At 38.9% G+C, this 22,687-nt stretch overlaps 4 protein-coding genes across 4 annotated transcripts; 3 read left to right on the top strand and 1 right to left on the bottom strand.

The window, feature by feature from the left end:
- Nucleotides 1-3,636: 3,636 nt before the first annotated feature.
- Nucleotides 3,637-7,056, top strand: LOC101293186 (homocysteine S-methyltransferase 3-like). The gene is made up of 7 exons (XM_004296593.1): nt 3,637-4,341; nt 5,074-5,130; nt 5,238-5,464; nt 5,611-5,740; nt 6,017-6,220; nt 6,320-6,391; nt 6,663-7,056. The coding sequence occupies exons 1-7, from the start codon at nt 4,153-4,155 to the stop codon at nt 6,822-6,824; spliced, it is 1,041 nt and encodes a 346-aa protein (XP_004296641.1). The 5' UTR covers nt 3,637-4,152; the 3' UTR covers nt 6,825-7,056.
- Nucleotides 7,057-7,907: 851 nt separating this feature from the next.
- Nucleotides 7,908-8,533, top strand: LOC101298994 (TMV resistance protein N-like). The gene is made up of 2 exons (XM_004297970.1): nt 7,908-8,128; nt 8,212-8,533. Exons 1-2 carry the CDS (start codon nt 7,908-7,910, stop codon nt 8,531-8,533), a joined length of 543 nt encoding a protein of 180 aa, XP_004298018.1.
- Nucleotides 8,534-14,774: 6,241 nt separating this feature from the next.
- Nucleotides 14,775-15,596, top strand: LOC101298414 (protein SUPPRESSOR OF npr1-1, CONSTITUTIVE 1-like). Its single transcript, XM_004297969.1, has one exon. The coding sequence runs from the start codon at nt 14,775-14,777 to the stop codon at nt 15,594-15,596; it is 822 nt and encodes a 273-aa protein (XP_004298017.1).
- A 3,599-nt stretch (nt 15,597-19,195) lies between these two features.
- Nucleotides 19,196-20,371, bottom strand: LOC101298119 (protein RDM1-like). The gene is made up of 2 exons (XM_004297968.1): nt 20,248-20,371; nt 19,196-19,575 (listed from the first exon to the last, which is right to left on the bottom strand). The coding sequence occupies exons 1-2, from the start codon at nt 20,369-20,371 to the stop codon at nt 19,196-19,198; spliced, it is 504 nt and encodes a 167-aa protein (XP_004298016.1).
- Between the last annotated feature and the right edge of the window lie 2,316 nt (nt 20,372-22,687).

The raw sequence follows: 22,687 nt of genomic DNA, 5'->3' as shown, positions 1-22,687 counted from the left end.
ATAATTCTCCGATTTTAATAATTAATTTTGGTTTTATCATGTGATAGGCACCGTCGGAGCGAAGCCGGCAAAGAAGAAGAGAGGCCCCGTCGCAGGGAAGGCTCTCGAGAAGATGGTCGGTACCTCAGGGAGGATCGTCATCCGTACTGACGGGGATGGCGACATAGTATCAGGCGGGAAGTTGAGGATGTACTCCGGCCGTGTGGGAGCGCTCATTAAGGATAGAGTCCCTATGTTGTGGTCAGACTGGGGCGAGGTCCCACAGGAGGTTAAGGATATGGTCCACAACGCGATGTCGGTGAGTTTACAGAATGCCTCAATAATATTATGTATTACATTGTTGATTTTTCAAAAAACTAAACTAATAAACGGTTAAATGCAGGTGTGGTTTGAGGTTCTCGAGCACCTGAAGAGCAGCTGGGCGGACGTTGTGCATGGGGGAAGGTACATTGGGAAGTTAATGAAAAAACAAAACTGTATGTGATATTAATAATATTTCTAATATTTTTGTTGTATCTGCGGACCCACTGGACTACGCACGGGAACGCACGTTCTGGTACCCCTGTTGAGTTCCAGTACAGGGAGTATGAGTGGCGTTGGCTTTTGACATCAGAATTCAAAAACCCTCATAAACAGGTATTTAAAAAAATTAATTAGTTAATTTGTCATTAAGTACGTGCGTTTTTAAATATTTTACTAATAGTTTAGTTTTTTCTTTGAAGGCCGTTTGTCGGGCGAACGCTCAGAACCGGCAACGCAACACAAGGAACCATCGTGCCGGTTCTAGACCGTTCGCTGTCTTCATGGACGAGGCGGCCAGGGAACATCCAGAAGTTAACCAGTACGTCTATACGTACGAGAAGACGTATCCTGACGCCCAGGAGGATATTGTAAGTCATCTTACATTTTTTAATTTTTAATTTTACTTATATATATGTCAAAATGTTAATTAATAATTTTTTTCTTATCCAATTAGGCGAAGGTGAGGGAGGCTAGTGACGAGGTGATGAGTGTTATAGTGAGAGAGACATGACCGGACACGCAGGAGGAAGAGATGTCCGAAGCCATGTCCCGGATCGACACTTCGGATCCGATGGTTAGGGCGAAGATTTTGGGCACAACCTTCCCACCGCGAGCAAACAACTTCTACTGTCGGGGTCTAGGAAAGAAGGGCGAGGGGGTCCTAAAGACCACTGCAGGATTTCAACGAAAGGCAGCCTCGACCAGCAGCAGGACCACGACCACTACCACAACCACCAGGACGACTCAGCTAGAGTCGGAACTTCAGAGACTACGGGAACAACAAGCTGCTCAGGCTGCCTATAATGCCTCGCAGGCAGTCTATAATGCCGCGTAGGCAGCCTATGTTGCCGAGATACATGCCATCCAGCAGGCCCAGCAGCAGAAGATGTTCCAGTACATGCAGGACTTTACAGCTGCCCAGCTTCAGGGACTTCCGGCTCCACCCATGCCTACGGTTATACCGCTACCCTAGCCGTCGCAACCTCCGCAGCAGCCCCCAGAAGCGGATATTAATTTAGACGATCTAGATTTTGTGTAGTTGATGAATTATATATTGTTTTATGTGCTTATTGTTGTTGTTGGTTATATGGAATTGTATTGGTGTATTTTGCAGCTTGCTTGGAATGGTAATTTAGAAATTTTCGGGGTTTTTTTTTTACTGGAATGGACTTATAGCCGAAGAAATACGTAATAAGTCGTCGGCTATAGTATTTTAAATTTTTTTTAAATAAGGTTTAGCCGACAAATTATGGCATGTTTCGTCAGCTAAACCCTTCTAAAACCGACGAAACAGACTATATTTCGTCGGTTTTAGTTATTTTTTTTAATTTTAATTTTTAATTAAACACTTTAGCCGTACGAAAAATTTAAAATATTCGTCGGCTAAAGTCTGAGAAAAACCGACGACATGTTTTTCGTCGGCTAAACTCTGAGACTATAGCCGATGAATATCTTAAATGTTTCGTCGGCTAAAGTCTGGGAAAAAAACTGACGACATGTTTTTCGTCGCCTAAACTCTGGGACTATATCCGACGACGCCTTCTAGTTTCGTCGGTCTGCTAAAGTCATTGCCGACCACCTTTTCCCGACGAAATCTTAGCCGACGAAGGATCGTCGGTTAAGATCTTAGCCGACGAATTAAGCTAATAGGCCGACGAAACTTTTTCGTCGGCTAAAGTACTTGTCCTGGTAGTGATAGCAGGAATGTCAAGATAGAGAAATGATTTAATTTTCTTTCCGTACTGATATGGAATGGAAAAAGTTTTGGTATTTCCATGTACGTAGTGTTTGGTTGATATTTTAATTAAATTAGTAATTTATTTCTATTCCTATTACACAATATTTAATAAGTCTTAATAATGAAATTGAAAGTTTTAATTTCTAATAACACCCTTTTACTAATTGCATATGTGATCTATTTAAGGAAATATAAATTTTTTAGATGGCTAATTTTTGTAATTTACCCTTAACGGTGAGAATTGAAATACCCCATATTAGGTAATTCAATATTTCAATTCAGGCTTTATGAGAGAGTCAATTTCCAGTCATATCTTATTTTTTATTTCTTTTCTAATCTTTATTTACAACCAAACAATACTTTAGAATGGAAAATGAAACTAATTTCATTTTCATACCATGATTTCCTATCATACAAACATAAACGGGGACTTAAAAGCTCTTTGGGTCCGAGGACTAATTTGTAGCAATAGGTCATGGCAACTTTCTACAGTATGGGGTTTAGATATAATGTCCCCAATTGTATTATGAAGTTTTATTAATGGCGGGTTGCAGTGGCGTAGCCAGAAATATTACTTAGAAGTGTCAAAACCTAACTCTTTTTAAGTAACCTATATCCTTCATACTAAATCAGCATTTAATAAATTATTTAACCCAATCAATCTTGGTTATTGGTGGGGGTTTGGACAAAGATGAACTTCAAATTCATCAAATAACATAAATTACATCCATTGTTAAAAAAAATATTATATATATTATTTATATTACATTCTTCGGTGTATAAATCTAAATATATATTGTTTAACTGTGTTGATTTATGGGACATAATCATTATTAATTGGCCACTTAATAAATAAAATGCAGTAAAAAGTCAAAACATGGTGGACACCCGTCCAAACACTGGACTTGTGGGGTGAATGGGCCATAAGATCAAAACTTTTGATCATCTTCCCTTTCAATTTTACAGATTTTCTTATGTGAGGAGGGTCATTAATTATAGTTTATATATGTGATTACCAAATATTTCAACCAATGGCTGTTTAATTCAAATAGCTAGAAGGGTCAATTGACCCTTCTCGCCCTACCCTCCCTACGCCACTGGCGGGTTGCCGTTCTAGCCTTCTTATTAAAAAAAAAAAAAAAAAAGCTACGTTAACTTGACAATAGAACTCAATGTTTATACAAAACATGAGATAGGTACGCGTGGTCGATAACGGTTCATGTTGAGTAGGAAATTTGTACACGAAATGCATAGCTAGCGTCTGCGATGGTGATCATGAACATGATAAGACCAAATGTTGATAACTATTTGCCCCAAACTTTTTTGTTTTCCTTTTCTTCTTATTATGAGCTGTACTCTAGTACCCCATACGCCATAGTGCTTAATCTAGCTACAATCTGTTATCTATATGTGTTTGTGGGAATCTGAAATTGTACGTTTGATATTCACTACTCAAAATGAAGTAGTTGAGTGGATCGTGAGGATGAATCCCATGCCAGCTTCCATTGAACTTGAGTGTTGCTGAAGAAAAAACATGTAAAACACGTAATACCAGAATAATCTGCAAGGCCACGTACGTCTCGATGATCCTGGTTCCCATTATTGTCGGAATATGGCGAAGTCAGACGGCCGGAAACAGAAATTTTAGCACCAAAATATGATTCCTCGTTACATTACACGTCAGGGTTATATATGTAATTTGACGTCACCATCTTCCCTCTACAAAATGCTTCGATGGACCGTGGACGCATTTCATACCTCCACATCCAAAACCGAACAGTTTTTAGAGCAGCCTAAAGTTTGTGTTCCCTAGCTCTACTTTGTTTTAGTCCTACGTACACTGGTACACACTCCATATCTGACCAAAGCCAAGCTCTAAAGAGAACAAAATAATGGGTACTTTGGGAAGCGAGGTGAAGACATCGTCATCGTCGTTCATGAGTGATTTCCTTGAGAAGTGCGGTGGCTGTGCGGTTCTGGACGGCGGATTTGCGACGGAGCTGGAACGACATGGAGCTGATCTCAACGATCCTCTCTGGAGCGCCAAGTGCCTCATCAGTTCTCCTCACCTCGTCCGAAGGGTACGTACGTATGTATATACCTTCAGTCATTTCGTTATTACTCGATCTAATCTAATCTCTAAGATTTATAGTACGTTCTCTATACATCCTAGAAGATTATTCATGTTCTTTGCTGAACCCAGAAAGACGAAAATCTTGAAGAGCATAAAAATGGTCTAGAAAAATACAGAAAAATTAAGCTTTTAACTTTTACCATATGTGAGTATGTATGTATGAATATGAATGAATACAAGGTGATTTATGGGGTGGATTCATTGTGTTTTCTGGTGTAATACGGACAAAAAATGGTAAACTGGAAATTTTGGCCCAGATATAGCAACTGTTACCCTTTTTGTTTTTCATTTCCTTTTTTTTGGGGGAATATATAATTACATTAAGCTATGTGAATATTTAAATTTATCTTTCTGCAGTTACACGTATTTGAAAATAATCAAAGATGAGAAATGAGTCATCCTAGGTTAGAGCTTCTGACAGTAACGTGGCAAACTATACAAGTCCCAAATCGTCTCATTTTGTCATCAACACTCAAGGATTTTCGTGACACCTGTCTTTTTCATGCATCAGTGTTGAACATGTTGGGATTAAGAGAAAAAAGATATTCAATCAAAAAGAAAAAGAAAAAAAAAGATATTAAGGTTGTGCAGCTGAAGAAATAGTTGGTCCCAATCTAAAGCAATAGCACAACAGAAGCCAAAAGAGACATATTTGATTTATTTTTGATTTTATATGTAGGTACATTTGGACTACCTTGATGCTGGAGCAAACATTATAATAACCGCATCATATCAGGTAATTAATATTGTTCATGATTCATTACAAATGATTTGGTGATTTTTCTTATAGATAGTAACTGCTAATCGATCATTCGATCTTGTTGTTTTGTTTGATACATGCAGGCCACAATTCAGGGTTTTGAGGCCAAAGGTTTCTGTAGAGAAGAAGCCAAAGCTCTGCTGAGGAAAAGTGTAGAGATTGCAATTGAGGCACGAGAAATTTACTATGACAAATGCACCAAAGGTTCTTGGGATTTTGTGGACACTGGAAAGCCTTTAAGACATCCAGTTCTAGTTGCAGCATCTGTGGGAAGCTATGGAGCCTATTTGGCTGATGGTTCCGAGTATAGGTGAGTTAACTTGGCATATGATTTGGACATGGAACAAGAAAATGGTGACATCTCTGCATATAAATTTCTTGTTTATAACTTTATGTGAGCATGAGAGCATCATTGATCTTGGGTTTTGATTCTTTATGGATCATTTTCCTTTGTAGTGGCAACTACGGTGATGCAGTGAGTCTAGAAACATTGAAAGATTTTCATAAGGAAAGGGTTCAGATTCTGGCCAATTCTGGTGCTGATCTAATTGCATTTGAGACGATACCGAATAAGCTAGAGGCAAAGGTAATATTCGTTGTTCTCCTTATGCCATATTGAGGACATGGATTAAGCAAAATGGGAAGAAGTTGATTGCCTTAGGCAGAATCTTGCTAGAATTTATGACAGACATGATCCGCATGCCATGAGCATCAGAAAGTGTTAGGACTATGCATAATGCTGAGCTCAATGTCAGAATTTAAGATTGTGGGTGTTTCAGTCATCTTTATTTAGATCAATTGTTCCAATTGGATGTTACCACTCTGCTTTGCTAAACACCTTGCTTTAAATGTGATGGTGCAGGCATATGCTGAACTTCTTGAGGAAGAAGCAATTGATATTCCAGCATGGTTTACTTTTGCTTCTAAAGATGGAATCAATGTGGTGAGCGGTGATTCCATCTTTGAGTGTGCCTCTATTGCTAATGCATGCAAGCAAGTTGTTGCGGTTGGAATCAACTGCACACCACCTCGATTTATCCAGGGGCTGATTTCATCTATTCGGAAGGTTTGGTCTTTGGTTAATTGGAATAAACTAGCATACATAACTTATCCCCTCAACATTTTCATATACTTTTTGATATTCCTTTGCTTATCAAATTTGCAGATAACAAGCAAACCAATAGTGATATACCCCAACAGTGGTGAGACCTATGATGGCCAGAGCAAGCAATGGGTGGTAAGTGACCTTCTATATGAACGCACATTGCTCATTGCCCTATTCTTGATTTCTTGTAGCTAGCATCTCGATTTAATTGATCAATTCATGGTATAATAATGTTCTGTTTGTCGGATGATGTTATATTACCAATTGGTGAATCTTGTGCCATTTGTTGGTACAAGTATGAAATCGATCTTCCTTGAATTTCATATAATAAATTGTTCCATATATGGATGATGTAAATGTTGAATTAACTTGTTAATGACGAAGTCTTGATTGCATATCTCAGCCATCGAGTGGGCGGGTTGATGAAGAGTTTGCAGACATAGTCGTAGAGAAGTGGTGTGAGGCCGGGGCTTCCCTGTTTGGAGGCTGCTGCAGAACAACTCCAAATACAATAAGAGCAATATCTAAGGCACTTTCTAACAAGCCTTCTTCAGCGGATGCTTAGTTGAGTTCTAAATATCAAATGTAAATATTTGTAATCTGTTGCTAAGAATAAGAGCACGTATCCTTTTCATCTCCTTTTTTTGTCACCCAACGTGAACTAGCAAACCTTTCACTATGGTGCTTCTGCTGTATGGTGACTGGTGAGGTTGTTATCGAATAACAGTGCTTATTACCTTTCGAAGAAAAATTTCACTAGCAATCCGTATTCCGTAGTGCGTTCTGATTTTGAACATGTTTCTAAAATTAGATAGACATCCTAATATTCTTATCAATTAGAAATGAAGTTTTTAGCTCAAAGTGATCATTTCTCCGCACATAAAACCTGGTTGTCATATGTGTTCATGTCATCTTTTTGTGTAATCAGTTTGCTTAGAATTTTATTAGTAACAGAGGTTTCTTTGCAGGCCAAATGGCGCTGCAAGGTCGCTGCATATTACTCTCATGTCATGCTTTCATCCCCATAGTAACTACATTTTAAAAGTTTTTTTTTTTTTTTTTCTTAATCAACACTAGATAGCTAGTTTCCTTGTTCCATCGCTCAAAGTAATGACTTTTCAAGTCTTCGAAGTCTTTTCCTATGCCAAAAGTGGTAGCTGAGTATGAGCTGAAAGAGAAGTTTCAACTTTTTGATATGTAGGAAAAACAATCAGAGGCTCTCGATTATTTAGCCATTCTCAACCTCACATCCACATTGCAGAAAACACCAAGAAACTATCTACTTGAGAGTTGAGAGTCTAGATCCAATAAAGCAGAGACAATCAGCAAACGAAAGCAAAGCATAAAATGGCTTCTCCGACCAATGAAGCAACCGGTTCTTCCTCTTCTTCTCTCCCACTTTCTTCTACTGAACACCCAAATCATTACACATACGAGGTCTTCCTGTGTTTTCGAGGTGAGGATACGCGCTCTAATTTTACAGATCATCTGCACTCTGCTTTGTCTGAAAAGGGAGTTGAGACCTTCATTGATGATGAGCTCAGAAGAGGAGAAGAAATATCATCGGCTTTTGTCAAAGCAATTGAGGAGTCGAGAGTTTCAATCATTGTCTTCTCTCAAAATTATGCTGCCTCAAGGTGGTGCTTAGATGAACTGGTCAAGATACTTGAATGCAGAAAATATAAAGGACAAGAGGTTAGATCAGTTTTCTACAAAGGTTGATCCCTCAGACGTACGACACCAAAGAGGTGCTTTCGGTGAGGCATTTGCTACGCTTGATCAATACAAATACAAGGATAGCATGGAGAAATGGAAGGCGGCTCTTACGGAAGCAGCTGATTTGTCTGGATGGACTTTCTCCAATGGCGAGTATGTCTTTAACCCCTCTACTACCTAGTTAAATATATCTATGACGTATTATTTGATTTCATATATATGCTTATAATTCATAGGTACGAGGCTAAATTTATCAAGAAGATTGTTGAGGAGTTGTCCACCCAAGTAGTGAACCCTTCATGTGAGTTGCATGTTGCGGAACATCCCATTGGATTAGAGTCTTCTAGAGAAGATGTCAACAGACTTTTACAGTTCGAGGAAAATGTTCTTCGTGTGGTTGGTATATGGGGGCCTGGTGGAATAGGAAAGACCACAATTGCCAAACATGTGTTTAATTCAATTCGCCATAAGTTTGCATATAGTTGTTTCTTGGCAGACGTTAGGTCTAATTCACATGACCTAGCCATCTGCAAGAGAAACTTTTGTCTGATATATTAAGGGACTCAACTTTGAAGGTGAGCAGTGTTGATCAAGGAGTAAGTTTTATAAAAACAAGGATGCGACATAAAAAAGTTCTCTTAATCCTTGATGACGTGAGTGATTCTAGCCTAAAGAGTTTGATACTGGAATAAGCTTGTATTCTTATTCAATGGTGTGCAATTATATCGGTATATATACACAAACCTTAGAAGGGTGAAACCCTAACTCTAGCTGTACAAGGAAACTATAATCCCTGAAAGTAAGGGATTACAACTCTATCAATTATCTACTGAATGGTTAAGATACAGTAGGATCCTTTCCTTTAATACTCCCCCTCAAGTTGGAATGTATATCAATTACACCCAACTTGCGAAGTAGTGTACTGAAGTGAGCTAATCCAAGCGGCTTAGTGAATAAATCCGTTGGCTGCTCCTTGGTTCCAATGTGTACATCTTTCAGCAAACCTCTTTGAATCTTCTCACGAACTACATGGTAGTCGATCTCGATGTGCTTTGTCCTTTAGTGAAAAACTGGGTTGGTTGCGATGTGTAATGCAGCCTGGTTGTCATAGTACATTCTGATCGGATTGAGTTGCTTCACTCTCAAGTCATTGAGCAAGCTTTTGAGCCAAGTCACCTCACAGCTTGTTGTTGCCATGGAACGGTACTCTGCTTCAGCGCTGGATCGAGCCACAGTGCTCTGCTTCTTGGTCCTCCAAGAAACTGGTGCATCTCCTAATAACACACAATAACCAGTGATGGAACGTCTTGTATCTTTACAGCGCGCCCAGTCTGCATCGCAATAAGCAGTGAGTTCAATTCTTCCTGTAGATGGGAGAAGAATACCCTGACCTGGTGCTTTCTTGATGTAACGAAGCACTTGATGAGCTGCTGCTAGATGAGGCTGCCGTGGTTTTTCCATAAACTGGCTTAGGATGTGCACGGCATAAGCTAAGTCTGGCCGTGTGATGGTCAGATATATTAACCTGCCTACAAGACGCCAATATTGAGAGGGATCAATGAGAAGCTAGCTCTCCTCCTTCTTGAGTCAATGATATGTTTTGATTGACTGGGAATGAAGAAGGTTTTGCATCGAGAAATCCAGTGTCCTCTAGTACCTCTAATGCATATTTTCTTTGACAAAGTGCTATCCCTCTTCTTGACCGAGCTACTTCTATGCCAAGAAAGTACTTGAGCTCTCCAAGGTCCTTGAGCTTAAATCGGTGTGAAAGGAAAAGTTTTGTTGCTATGATTTCTTCCAAATTGTTGCCTGCCAAGATCACATCATCAATGTACACAAGTAACACAGTGAGCTTTCCGGAATGAGCTTTAACAAACAAGGAATAGTCAGACCATGACTGAGTGAATCCTGCTGCCTTGAGTGCCATAGAGAGTTTGATGAACCACTGCCTACTAGCTTGCTTCAAACCATAGAGACTTTTATGCAGCCGGCAAACTCTAGTCTCCCCCTTTCCTCCAAATCCGAGAGGAAGTTTCATGTATACTTCTTCAGTAAGGTCGCCATGGAGAAAAGAGTTGTTCACGTCAAGTTGATGAAGATACCAACCTTTAAGAGAGGCGAGACCAAGAAGTACGCGGACGGTGGTGAGTTTAGCCACCGGTGCAAATGTCTCACGATAATCCACGCCCTCGATTTGACTATAACCTTTGGCAACAAGTCTTGCCTTGTATCTTTCAACACTGCCATCAGCTTTAAGCTTGATTTTATAGACCCACTTGCAACCAATAGGTCTTTTATGAGGAGGTAAGGGTACGAGGCTCCATGTGTGATTGCTTTGGAGAGCATCAATTTCTTTGCACATGGCATCTCTCCATTCGGGGATTTGGACAGCCTGTGTGAAAGAGGTAGGTTCTTTGTGGACAGAAAGGTTAGCAGCAAAAAATCGATGTGGAGAGGAAAGACGATGGTAAGACAAAACATTAGAAAGAGAGTGAGGAGTACCTTGTTCCATGGAAGATGATGGAGGAGACCGAGAGGGGAGCGCTGCCTCAACATGAAAATCCTGCAAGTATGTTGGTGTCCTAGTTGGTTGAGAAGAACGTCTATGTGGTGGAGCAGGGTTTGGAAAGGCTTCTGGAACAGGGAGTGGTGTTTCGGGATTTTGAGGGGTTGGAGGTTGAGGCGGTGCATCAGGTATAGTAGAGATTGGTTGGTCAATGGTTGGTGTTTGCAGCAGAAGAGTAGGAGAAGGACTGTCCAAAATATCAACTGTGTCCGAAACACTAGGAGTGACAAGATCATCACTATCCCTAGTTGAACTAGGAAACTCAATATCATCTGTAACCCTAGGCTCACCCGAAACCCTGGTTGAAGGTCCATGTTCATGCGAAACCCTGGTTTGGTAAGGGAATTCGGTCTCATAGAAGGTCACATCTCGGGAAACAAAAACCTGTGCTGTTTCGATTTCATACACTCAGTATCCCTTTTGCCCTTGTGGATAACCTAGAAATATGCATGTAGTTGCTCTAGGATCAAACTTGCTTGGTTTAGATGGGTGTGTAGATGGAAAACACATGCATCCGAAAACTTTTAAATGGGAGTAGCTCGGAGGTTTGTTAAATATCCTTTCGAAAGGAGTTTGACTGGAAAGCAAAGGTGTAGGAGTGCGATTTATGAGGTGTGCAGATGTGAGAATAGCATCTCCCCAAAACATTTTTGGTAGGTTTGCTTGAAAAAGAAGAGCACGAGCAACGTTGAGTAAATGACGATGCTTGCGTTCAGCCACACCATTTTGTTGTGGTGTGTTGACGCAACTAGTTTGATGAACAATCCCTTTTGAAGAATAAAAGTCGACCATTTTGAATTCGGGACCGTTATCGCTACGCACAATCTTAACCTTTTTGTCAAACTGATTTTCGACAAGTTTAATGAAATCAATGAGAAGCTTGCGAGCTTCCGACTTTTGTACCATCAAGTAAACCCAAGTAGACCTAGTGTAATCATCGACAATGGTGAGAAAATATTTTGCTCCAGAAATTGAAGGTTCATGATATCCTTCTCAAATGTCAACATGAATTAAAACAAAGGGTGACTCACTTGAAATAGAACTTAATGGAAAATGATTCCTGGTTTGTTTAGCCAAAGGACATACTAAACACTTGTTTGAATCACAAGTTTTACTTGAAAGAAAAGGAAATAAAGAAGAGACTCTACTGGAAGGGTGACCGAGGCGTTGATGCCATAGATCACTTGAAATGTTGCTAACATCATTACATGTTCCTTCCTTGGTTTGGTCGAGGCAGTATAGTCTGTCCCTCTCATGGCCCGTCCCAATCATCTTCCCGGAGCGAAGGTCCTGTACAAAACAAATTTGTTTGAGAAAGATGGTGACACAAAACGAATCATGCGCTAGTTTACTAACAGATATGAGATTGAGATAGAACATTGGGACATATAACACATTTTGTAACACGAACTGGGATGAGAAGACCATTGTGCCTATATGACTGACCCTAGCTGTATTACCATCAGGAAGTTTGACAAAACGATTTTGTGTTGGTTTGATATGGGTAAGAAGAGTAGGGTTACAAACCATATGATCAGTGGCACCGCTGTCCAATATCCACACACTAGACTTCTCATGATTACGAAAACAAAAGGCTTTACCTGAGAGGTTTTCATAGGATGAGGTATTACCAACATGGTTCGCAGACGCTGTTTTGTCTTTGTTCAACACCGCCATGATCTGTTGACAATCTTCCTTTGAGAATGGGAAGTTGCTAGCACTGCCTCCATCAAACGTTGCTGCATTGTTGCCTCTAGCATAAGCTTGAAGTCCCTCCATTGCTGCTTTCTTCTTCCGACATGTTTCGACTACATGTCCTTTGAATCCACAGAAGCTACATCTTAAGTGCGCCTTACAGTTCTTAGTAAGATGATTATTCTTGTTGCAATTGGCGCATCGCTGCTCATTCTCGACATGCTCCTTTTCCTGGTTGGTATTTCGCACAAAGAATGCGACTCCTTCAGGTTGAGATACCGGCTTGGTGCCAGCAAATGCTTCTGCTTGCTTTTCGGTGCACAAGGCCATAGCAAATGCAGTGTTCAATGACGGCAGCGGATCGATGACCACTATAGTTCCTCGCATCGTTGCAAAATTCTCATTCAACCCCATGAGAAATTGCATTGTCTTCTGATTCTTAACATAGTCACTTATCTTGATTCCTTCTTCACAATCACAAGAAGTTAGGTCACATAGAGCATCCCTCTCGTCCCACAAAGCTTTGAGCTTGTTGAAGAAAGTGGTAACCATCCCTGTGCCTTATTCACAACCATGGATAGCGTTTTCGATATTGAACAGCTGAACGGTTGTTGCTTGTGAGAAGCGCTCTTGTAGCTCGAGCCATATCTTCCTTGCTGTCTTGCAATGCTTGACGCTGCCAGATATGCCTTTGCTCATGGATGCAATGAGCCAAGTCTTCACCAAGGTATCACAACGTTCCCATTGAAGCTTCTCTGCCTCATTGACCATTGCTTTTCCAACAGATTCAGTTATGAACCCGATTTTGTTTTTGATTGTCAATGCCATGCTGATTGACTGACTCCATTCTGCGTAGTTATCTTCCATCAGCGGCTGTGCTACAAGGACCGCAGCAGGCTGGTCTGAATGATGAAGATAAAGGACATGGTTAGGATTTTCCCAAGGTTCAGGTGTTCTGGAAGTGCCCTTGACGGCTTTTTCTTCATCACCGTTTGCCATGGGTGTGTGTGTGTAGTTTGCCTAGATCGATATAGGCTCTGGTACCATAAAGAGTTTGATACTGGAATAAGCTTGTATTCTTATTCAATGGTGTGCAATTACATCGGTATATATACACAAACCTTAGAAGGGTGAAACCCTAACTCTAGCTGTACAAGGAAACTATAATCCCTGAAAGTAAGGGATTACAACTCTATCAATTATCTACTGAATGGTTAAGATACAGTAGGATCCTTTCCTTTAATATAGCCAATTTATATACAGAAGTTAGTTCCATCCCTTAATTGGTTTGCGCAGGGCAGTAGAATTCTCATAACAACAAGAGATACAGGTTGTGCAAATATTGCACATGTTGATAAGTATACAATGTCAAGATGTTAGATGATCATTATGCTTTGAAGTTGTTTAGCTTGCATGCTTCAAAAGAGGTGGACCTCCAAGCGGTTATATGGAACTTGCACGCCGTGCAGTACACTATGCCGGAGGCCTTCCATTGGCTTTGACAGTTTAGGCTCTCATCTATTTCGTAGAACCATAGAGGAGTGGGAAGACATATTAGGTAGTTGTAAAGAAGGTCCTCAGGCAGAGATACAAGAAGTTTTCAAAAAAAGTTATGATGCTCTAGGATCATATATAAGAGAAATATTTCTTGACATCGCTTGCTTCTTTAAAGGTAAGCATTTAGCCCATGTGAAACCAATACTAGAAGCTTGCTACGACCACAAAACAATGATGATTGGTGTTGCACAACTGCAAGAAAAAGCCTTGATAAGAATTGACATAGATAAGATTTGGATGCATGACTTGATAGAAGAAATGGGTAGAAACGTAGTGTATCAAGAGTCACCTTATGAGCCCGGGGAACGCAGCAGAGTGTGGAGTGAAGAAGATGCTAATGATGTTCTAACAAATAATACAGTAAGAATATTAATGATGTTTTGTGTTCTTCATTTCAAAGAGCATTTTATATATTGATTTACAATTTCTTATGGCCGAAGACCTTAAAGAAAACTGTATTGAAACAGTGTACTTGTACTTATGTGGTTTGAATAGAAATTGCAACAAGAAATGTTTCTGGGTTAATAAGCTTGCTTTCTTTTGATGCAGGAAACAAATAAAGTTATGGGCAATTGGGCATTCAGGTTCCGCGGCTATCATCTACGATACATTTGAATGCTAAAAGCTTCTCAAGTATGAAGATTCTCAGATATATTTCTATGAGCGAGTATAATGTATATGATTGTGTTTCTGGAGATATTGATTATCTATCCAACCAGTTGAGGTGGCTTGATTGGCCTGAATGTCCGTTGCAATCTTTTCCATCCAACTTTCATGCAAACAAACTTGTAGAGCTCAATATTCATGACAGCCGTCGAATCACAAGACTATGGGAGGGACGGAAGGTATTTAATACATCTCAAACTTGTATCTTTTAATTGAAAATAAATAATAAATAGCTGTGTTGTAAAATTTCCTCCCTCCATTGGTTGATCTTTTCCTTTTTCTTTTGCCATACAGAATTTCTCAAGCCTAACACGTATGGATTTAAGGGGTTGTGAATCCCTAACAGAACTCCCAGACTTCGGTGGAATCCCAAACTTGAAAGAGTTGGATCTATCTGACTGTAAGAATTTAGTTGAGGTTCCTGATTCCGTTGGATTCCTCCGTAACCTTGTTACTTTGAATGTTGACGGCTGCAAGAACCTTTTTAAGTTTCCAAGAAAAATCAACTGGAAATGTTTAGGAAGTCTTTTTATCTGCTATTGCAAGCTTGAGGAATTTTCAGAAGTTGAGGAAGAGATGGGTTCATTGACAGATTTGAATCTATCAGGCACTCATATTAGAGAATTGCATCCGTCCATTTCAAAACTTACAAGGCTAGAAGACTTGATCCTAGAGCAGTGTCAGAATCTTACATATCTGCCATTTAGCATCTATGAGTTGCGCAACCTAAAGTATCTTGACGCGAGTATTTGCTCAAGTCTTGCTACATTTCCAGGAATTCCAATGAAGATGGATTCGCTGAGAGAACTTTTTCTAGGAGGCAGTGACATAAGAGAATTGGACGAGTCAATTGGAAATCTCATTGGCCTTGAAGTGTTGGATCTTATTTGTGACTGCAAAAATCTTACAACTCTACCATGCAGCATTTATGGGTTGCAAAATTTGGAGAGGCTTTATCTCCGTGGCTGCTCAAAACTAGTTAAATTTCCTACAAATACCAACATTTTGATTGACGATGGTTGCTCTCTATCACTTCCCAAGCTAGAGTGGTTGGATATCAGTGGATGCGATGATACGAATTACCCAGGTGATATTACTAATAGCGGAATTATTAATAGCACTAAAACACACAGGTAATGTAGTTCGAAGAAAATGTATTCCTCTCTTATTATTGTGCAAAAGGGTACAATGTTTATTGTCTAATGCCTTCTCTCACAATAACACTCTTATTATTGTGCAAAAGGGTACAATGTTTATTGTCTAATGCCTTCTCTCACAATAACACTCTAGCTCTCTAATTCGCTCCGCTCTCTAGCACTAAGCTAGACACCTCTATTTATAGAGTCTAAATCTCTATAAATCCTTATCTAACTTGGAGAATACTCCCTAACTAAGTTAGACAACTAATCACAAACTAAGTTGGAAAACTATTCTCCTAACAAGCTAGAAAAGCTATTTCCTTAACTAACTTGGAGAAGGAATCGGCTAATACCTAAAAGGCTAGGATACTCCCGTATCATGCGATTTATCAGACTGTGATTTCCTCATGACTCTTGATTGCTGTGAAACATTAAGAACGCTTGATCTGTCGTTTAACAATTTTGCTAGTCTTCCTGCTTGCGTCACCAAATTTGTAAGAGACTCCGAGAACTTCCGGAGTTTCCACCAAACGTTAATCAGTGGTCCACTTTGCTCATGATCCCTGACCGCCAAAGCTCCCATCACTGACTTGTCTTTCCCTTCTCGGTGGTGCAGTTGAAGGTGATCATTTAGAATAAAATTCACTTCAGTGTTTAGGAGTATAAACAATGACATGATTGACATCATTTAGTTAAGACAGAGAGGTTTGAATACCCACATGTGTATTATACTTGAAGCTTCAAATGTGCCTGCAGAACTAAGATTTCAAAATTTTACAGGTTTGGGTATGACTCCTTAGAAGCTGCAGTGACTGATATGGTCACCTTGTTAGAGATGGTCACCTTGTTAGAGAGGTCAGCATGGTGTTAACCAGTGTTTGCAATTTCCATAAAAAGAAACAAAAAGAAATTTGTGCACATGTGTTGGGCGTTAAGTTTGGGCCCAACTACAATCTCAGCGGTTAAAGAAGATAGAAAACCCTAGAACCAGAACCGGCAATGGATAGAATGGCGAGAATGTTTCCAAAGGGTTTCTCGGTCCCAAGTGCGAACACAATTTTTGAATTGTTTTATTCAGGCGTGATTTTTGGATGTCCGACCTACTTTATGTGCCGTACGATTCCGTTGGCCCGAGAAGCCTTCGAGAAGGATTTCGCTTCAAAGAAGTAAGAATTTCGTTGTCATTCAAATTACAATTTTTTAGATCCTTTTGTTGCCAACCGTTTTAAGAAATAGATTTTTCTGTGATTTCTTTGAATTTCAGTTTGAATCAGATAAAAATATGCCTAATTTAGTCCTTAATTAGCTTTGTATTCATGATAATTTGTATTTTGGGTATTGGAAATTGCCTGATTCCGGTTTACTGCAGGGCGATGCTTGACCGGGAAAGGCGACTAGATGCGAAGGATGATGGGTAAAGTGTTTTTGTGTGATGTTCTCCTGATTCGCAGTTCTGTTTAATTGATCTATTATTGTAATCGGAAAAATAATATGCAAGGGTGCTCTTGGGTGGCCTGTTGTTCTGTTGCCATCATTGTTGTTCTGTTGCTTGCATGAAACTCGTATTTTGGGCAGCTTAACACAAACTTTCCGGTTTATTGCAGGGCGTAACTTGGTTGTGTTCTAAATTGCTCTAAATAGTTGCAATGGTGATGTGATATGTGATGTTCAGGAGTGTTGGAGGATCACTATGATCTCCCTGTTAAGACCCTGTAATGGAGTTATCTATTTATATTGAAGACCTTGTATTGTATGTATGGTTTGCTTAATTTTGAGGTGTATGTCATGTAGCTTTCAACAGCCCAAATGGAACATAAAGCATGTGATTAACCAGAGACTAGCTCATTCTATATAACTAGTTATAAACCAACTGTTTCATATACGCTAAGAGCCTAAGCGAGTAAACTAGTTACGATGAAAGTCCTCTAGTGGGAAAGACATAGCTAAAGGCAAGTGGGATGATACTAGTGCTTCCCTGATTCGAAGCTCTAAATATCATCAGGTCGAAATCTGCAAGCCACAAACGCATATCAGTGATGAACTTAGCCGAGGGACTCTACTGTCAGTTAATTACTATCCACCTTGCCCAGACGGCTAGACCCAAGTTTGACACTAGGAATAACTAAACACCGACTCAAACCTCATCACAATTTTACTTCAAGGGGGATGTACATGGCCTTCAAGTTTTGTAAGGATGGGGAATGGATTGGTGTGGAACCTCTTCCACACGGACTGGTGGTACGTCACCAATTTTTCCTTATGCTGAAAATCATAAACATCAATCACTTCTTTACAATGACAATAATTTTTGGTTTACTCAAGATGCGTATCATAGTAATGGGAAGCTGAAGTGTGCTGAACATCAAGCAGGTGACGAATTCAAGTTTTCAAGATATGCTAGGACATCTGATGTATTTTTTTCATTGCACCTTCCCAAGATTGTCATAGACAACCTGCAAAAGTTCTTATCAGTGGAAGCAATCCCCAAGTCTATAAGGGGTTCCAATACAAAGAGTGTTCCTTTCCAACTACATAATGAAGCACGGCAATACTGCAGTTGTACTTGAGCCGTTTAAACTCCAAATTTAATTTAGCTAGTTGTTGATGATCATGGAGTGAAATTTCAAAAAGGGAATAAAAAAACTAGATTCCTGTGCATTTGAATCATATCTTGTTTATGTGGATGCAAGAACGAGACAACTACTGGAATCAAGCTCGGCTCATGGGTTTTGTAACGAACGTTTATTTGTTTCTTCATCACCTCTACACATTTGTAGCTGATGGACAGGGGCGGAGCCAAGGCTTGGGAGGGTCCGACCCCCTTGCATTCCTAAATAATCCAAGCAAACATCATTAGTCACCTTCATTTTAGCTTAATTGTTGTTCAAATCCCCCCCCCCAATTAAAAAAATTGCATATTTGTTTCAATATTTACTGGAAAATTATCAACAAATTCTTTCCTTTTGTGTTATATTGTATTTCATAGATCAAACTTAATTGATTATTTGTTTATTTTTCATTGTCGATCTATTTCTTAACGAGCATAATAAAATTTTCTCCTCCGTTTCTCATCTATATTCTCTCATTAGATAGTGATAGCTTATTGTCGAACAAATTTTTTTATTTAGACCCCGTAACCCTATAATCCTGGCTCCGCCTCTGTTTATGGACATCGTGATTGATTCCATTATCTTATACTGAAGCTCAAACCGTTGCCAGACACACTTTAATGAAAGGCGCCTGGAACGCATTATGACTGGTATGACAGTAGCACACGGTGTAGATGATGCATAACCAGATAACATTGTGTACCAACACAATCCCCTTTTCCAATTATACTGTGCCTTAGAAACTGCTTCAAACCTCACATAATAACATAATTAAGTCGCTTTTCTATTATCATGGACATTCTTTTGTTATGCTATTGTGTGCATGTTTGTTGAGGCTTCTTGCAAGCTTACAAGTTATGAGAAACAAAATATGTTTGATTTCATGCTGAACAGTAACAAAAATTTACATAAAAAATAATAATAAAATAAAAAATAAAAAAAAGTTAACAAGCAAACTATGGTAAAGTGAAGGCCGCCTTCCACCCATTCACGAGCTGCTGTCTAATTGGGGAAAGATGGAATCAACAAAGGCATGGTGCATTGGATCCGCTAGCCACATATTGGCTACATGATGATGAGATGAGGTGTTTCGGTGAACTTCTTCAATGAGCCATATGGTGGCCTCGGCTTTACAAGGATGAATGATGGCATCCAAGGGCCTGAATTCGTCCTCACTGCCAATCCTCAATTTGTCCCACTGTCTTAGCTGAATATTGGTGAGATAATGCAGAGGTTGTCCATAAAGCTGCTTAATGGATTTACCTAAACCCATCCATGAGGTAAATGGAATTATAGAGCCACGGTGTGTTGGGATTGGGACGTGCTTCATGTACTCCTGATACATCTCTGCCCTCCTCATCAAAGCACCTGCAATTCAAAGCAGTTTTAGAGAACTTAGGGAGTCCTATTTGGAAATAAAGCTATAAAATCAATGCAACAGCAACATATTTGTTAAGGACATCAACATAGCTTTAGATGAACATAACAGCTACTTAAAATGCTATATACAGGAATGTTAATCACTCGTGATTTCTAAATAGGTTAGCACACATTGGCAATACTCCATTCAGTGAATGATAGCTCCAAATATTACAACAATAACTATAACGACACCCTGGCGTAGAATAAGGAAAAACACACTAGGTGAAATAATCCTAGAAGCAAAAAAATGTTATATTACTAATACATTTACCAAAACAAACAGCATTGCATAGCTTGGATCAGGGATTTTTACAGATTGAATATTTCTCCATGGCATTAATGAAAATAATCTAAACATGCTAGAGGTTATCCATTTTCTTTTTCACAGCTTACTTTGATCATAGATTGATGAGGTATTCCACACTCACAAGTGTCAAGACATTTCTGAGAAAGTTACTGATTACAATCTCAATAGGACCACAAAATCATTAATAGTCTATGAAGAAACATACATCGGATTGATGCAGGTGCAAATTTAAAAGAAAATCTGAATTACAGTATTTAAACTTTAGGTAAGTTCACTAGTTTCAGCAAGACAAATCTCTATTGTGCAAGTACCTTCAGATGTTATTAACTGCTTGCTATCATACTCAGTAGTGACTTCCATCTCTGCGTCTGAGGAAGACGAGTCATCTGATGATATAATATCAACATGCTCATTTGATGGATATGGCCTCTTCATGGTTTAGAAACTGATAACCTGCATAATTAAAAAAAAACTTACTTAGTATTCGCATCATGGTTTAGAAACTGATATCCTGCATAAAAAAAACTGATAACCAAACAAACCACAAGCTAAGGCTCTGCAGAGATCTTTAAGCACTACACACGCAACTAAATAATTTCCGAAACAAACTAGCTACTCTAAAGGTTCTATAGCAACACCATGATCGTTTCTTTTTGCCACTAAAGAAAATGCAGTCATCTTGAACTATATTCAGGACAACACTTTCCCTTCAATTCGATCCCATTGCTGACCAAATCATAACAACATTCATTCCAATCAGATCCTAATCCTGCACAGCTTTCCTCTTGCCATTTCATAACACCAAACGGGTAAATAAATCTAGCATGAACCCTGCCACATCATGGCCTTGAATACACTAGCATACAAATTGACAACCAAAAACACTGAATCACTGATAACAACAACTCTGAGCCATAGGTGCTCATACTCTAGACTCTAGACACAACGATTCTATGCCATCTTCATGAAAATAGAATTCTTGGTCTCATCAATTCAGTCATCCCTGCACATTTGCCTAAACTAATTTGCATGAAGTTTTGAAACATCTAACCAACACAAACATTCTTTCATCCAAATCGCAAAAAAGACAACAAACTTTCTCGATTATCTGTTTCTGGGTCTTACCCAGAATCAAAAGAAGAAAGAAGAAGAAACGAGTCACAATTAGCAGAGAGAGAGAGAGAGTGACCTATGAAAAAGAGAACGAGTGTGTTGTTGGGTCTGATTTAACAGAAGGGTGAGAGTGAGAGTGTGGCAGAGATGGTGATGAGTTGGCTATAAATGGGTGTGCTGCCAATTTCACCTACGCCGCAGTTATTTTCTTGTTTTTTTTTAGTTTTCATTACAAAATTATTACCCTAGCTTGACCATTCAGGTCAAGGTCTAAAGTCTTGACTTCAATAACTAGCACTAAATATCACACACTGACACCATTCTACATTACACACGGCTCTGCTTGGTTACCTACCCTTTAGCCTAAGGCCTAGTTTGGTTCAAGGAATGTAAATGAAAGGAAATGAAATATTTGAATTTTCATTTGACAAGGGAAAGGAAAATGAATCCTTAGAAGTGTAGGAGAGAATCATTTTTCACTCAATTTTTTTTTCATGTGGAAACCATTTTCTTTTCTTACTCTTTTCCTTTTGGTTTCCAAACAATGGAAAGTACTGACTTTCCTTTCCTAATGACTTGATTTCATACAATTCATTCACGTGGTAACGTGTCTCTACTATAATTAATTCATAATTTGAGTATATAAGAAATTGATGTGGTAATATCACTAATATGTTTCTATAATTTTGATTATGAGTGAGGATAGGAGACACATGAGTGTTCATACTTCAAGTTGATCATATTATTCACTGAGGTGAGGATATGTTTGTTTTTAATAGATTCGATATACATAAGTTTGTTTATTAGTATCTCGTGACAATCGTCAATTGTTGGAAGGTCGAAGCTATGCTATGGTTAAGGTCATATGGTAGAGTGGGAGTTGAAAGAGTAATAGTTACCTCCTCAAAGAAAGAAGTCCTATAGTGATTTGGTTCTAAAAGATCCATCCTTTTTTGGATATCTTTGATCATACTGTATGCTTGTGATAGGCTCGGGAGTATAGTTTATTAGTATCTTGTGACAATCGTCGATTGTTGGAAGGTGAAAATTATGCAATAGTTAAAGTCTTGTGGTAGAGTGGGAGTTGAGAGAGTACTAGTTACCTTCTAAAAGTATTTTTTTTTTTTGATATCTTTAATTGTACAGTTATCGAAGTTAATAAGCGAACAAAGTTTAGAAATAATTTGGCCAATTTTCTCAAAACCAAACAGATAAATCTAACATAAACCATGCCACAACACGTCCTTGAATACACAAACAAACATACAAATTAACAACTAGTAACACTGATATAGGCTACACACATCATTTTCATGGGTTCGGATCAAAGGACACTCTTTTTTACACAAATTTTTACACTTTGTTATGATCATTGGATTTAAGTACTTTTAACGGTCTTGATTAGTTTATAATGTGATGTGGCAAATGACGTGGAAACAATTATATTTGGCCAAAATTATAAAATCTAAACTAAATAAAATGAATTTGATGAATTTAGGGTATGAATTTATACAAAAATTCAAATCGAAATCAAAAGAATGAAATGAATGTCGTCATCTTCTTCTTCGATTCCTCCGGCAAAAAAGTGAAGGGAGGCATGGCCTCTCTCTCTCTCTCTCTCTCTCTCTCTCTCTCTCT

Source organism: Fragaria vesca, linkage group LG4 (assembly GCF_000184155.1).
Source record: "Fragaria vesca subsp. vesca linkage group LG4, FraVesHawaii_1.0, whole genome shotgun sequence".
Classification (NCBI taxonomy): Eukaryota; Viridiplantae; Streptophyta; class Magnoliopsida; order Rosales; family Rosaceae; genus Fragaria; species Fragaria vesca.
This window is presented reverse-complemented; position numbering and strand designations above follow the sequence as displayed.

What these genes read in the sequence shown, in the direction of transcription:
- LOC101293186 (XM_004296593.1), top strand. Translation starts at nt 4,153, where the DNA reads ATGGGTACTTTGGGAAGCGAGGTGAAGACATCGTCATCGTCGTTCATG. An exon ending in TAATAACCGCATCATATCAG is followed by an intron (nt 5,131 to 5,237) that starts GTAATTAATATT and finishes TGATACATGCAG; the next exon opens with GCCACAATTCAGGGTTTTGA. An exon ending in CGAATAAGCTAGAGGCAAAG is followed by an intron (nt 5,741 to 6,016) that starts GTAATATTCGTT and finishes GTGATGGTGCAG; the next exon opens with GCATATGCTGAACTTCTTGA.
- LOC101298994 (XM_004297970.1), top strand. Translation starts at nt 7,908, where the DNA reads ATGAACTGGTCAAGATACTTGAATGCAGAAAATATAAAGGACAAGAGG. An exon ending in TGGACTTTCTCCAATGGCGA is followed by an intron (nt 8,129 to 8,211) that starts GTATGTCTTTAA and finishes TATAATTCATAG; the next exon opens with GTACGAGGCTAAATTTATCA.
- LOC101298414 (XM_004297969.1), top strand. Translation starts at nt 14,775, where the DNA reads ATGGATTTAAGGGGTTGTGAATCCCTAACAGAACTCCCAGACTTCGGT.
- LOC101298119 (XM_004297968.1), bottom strand. Translation starts at nt 20,371, where the DNA reads ATGAAGAGGCCATATCCATCAAATGAGCATGTTGATATTATATCATCA. An exon ending in GCAGTTAATAACATCTGAAG is followed by an intron (nt 19,576 to 20,247) that starts GTACTTGCACAA and finishes TTTGAATTGCAG; the next exon opens with GTGCTTTGATGAGGAGGGCA.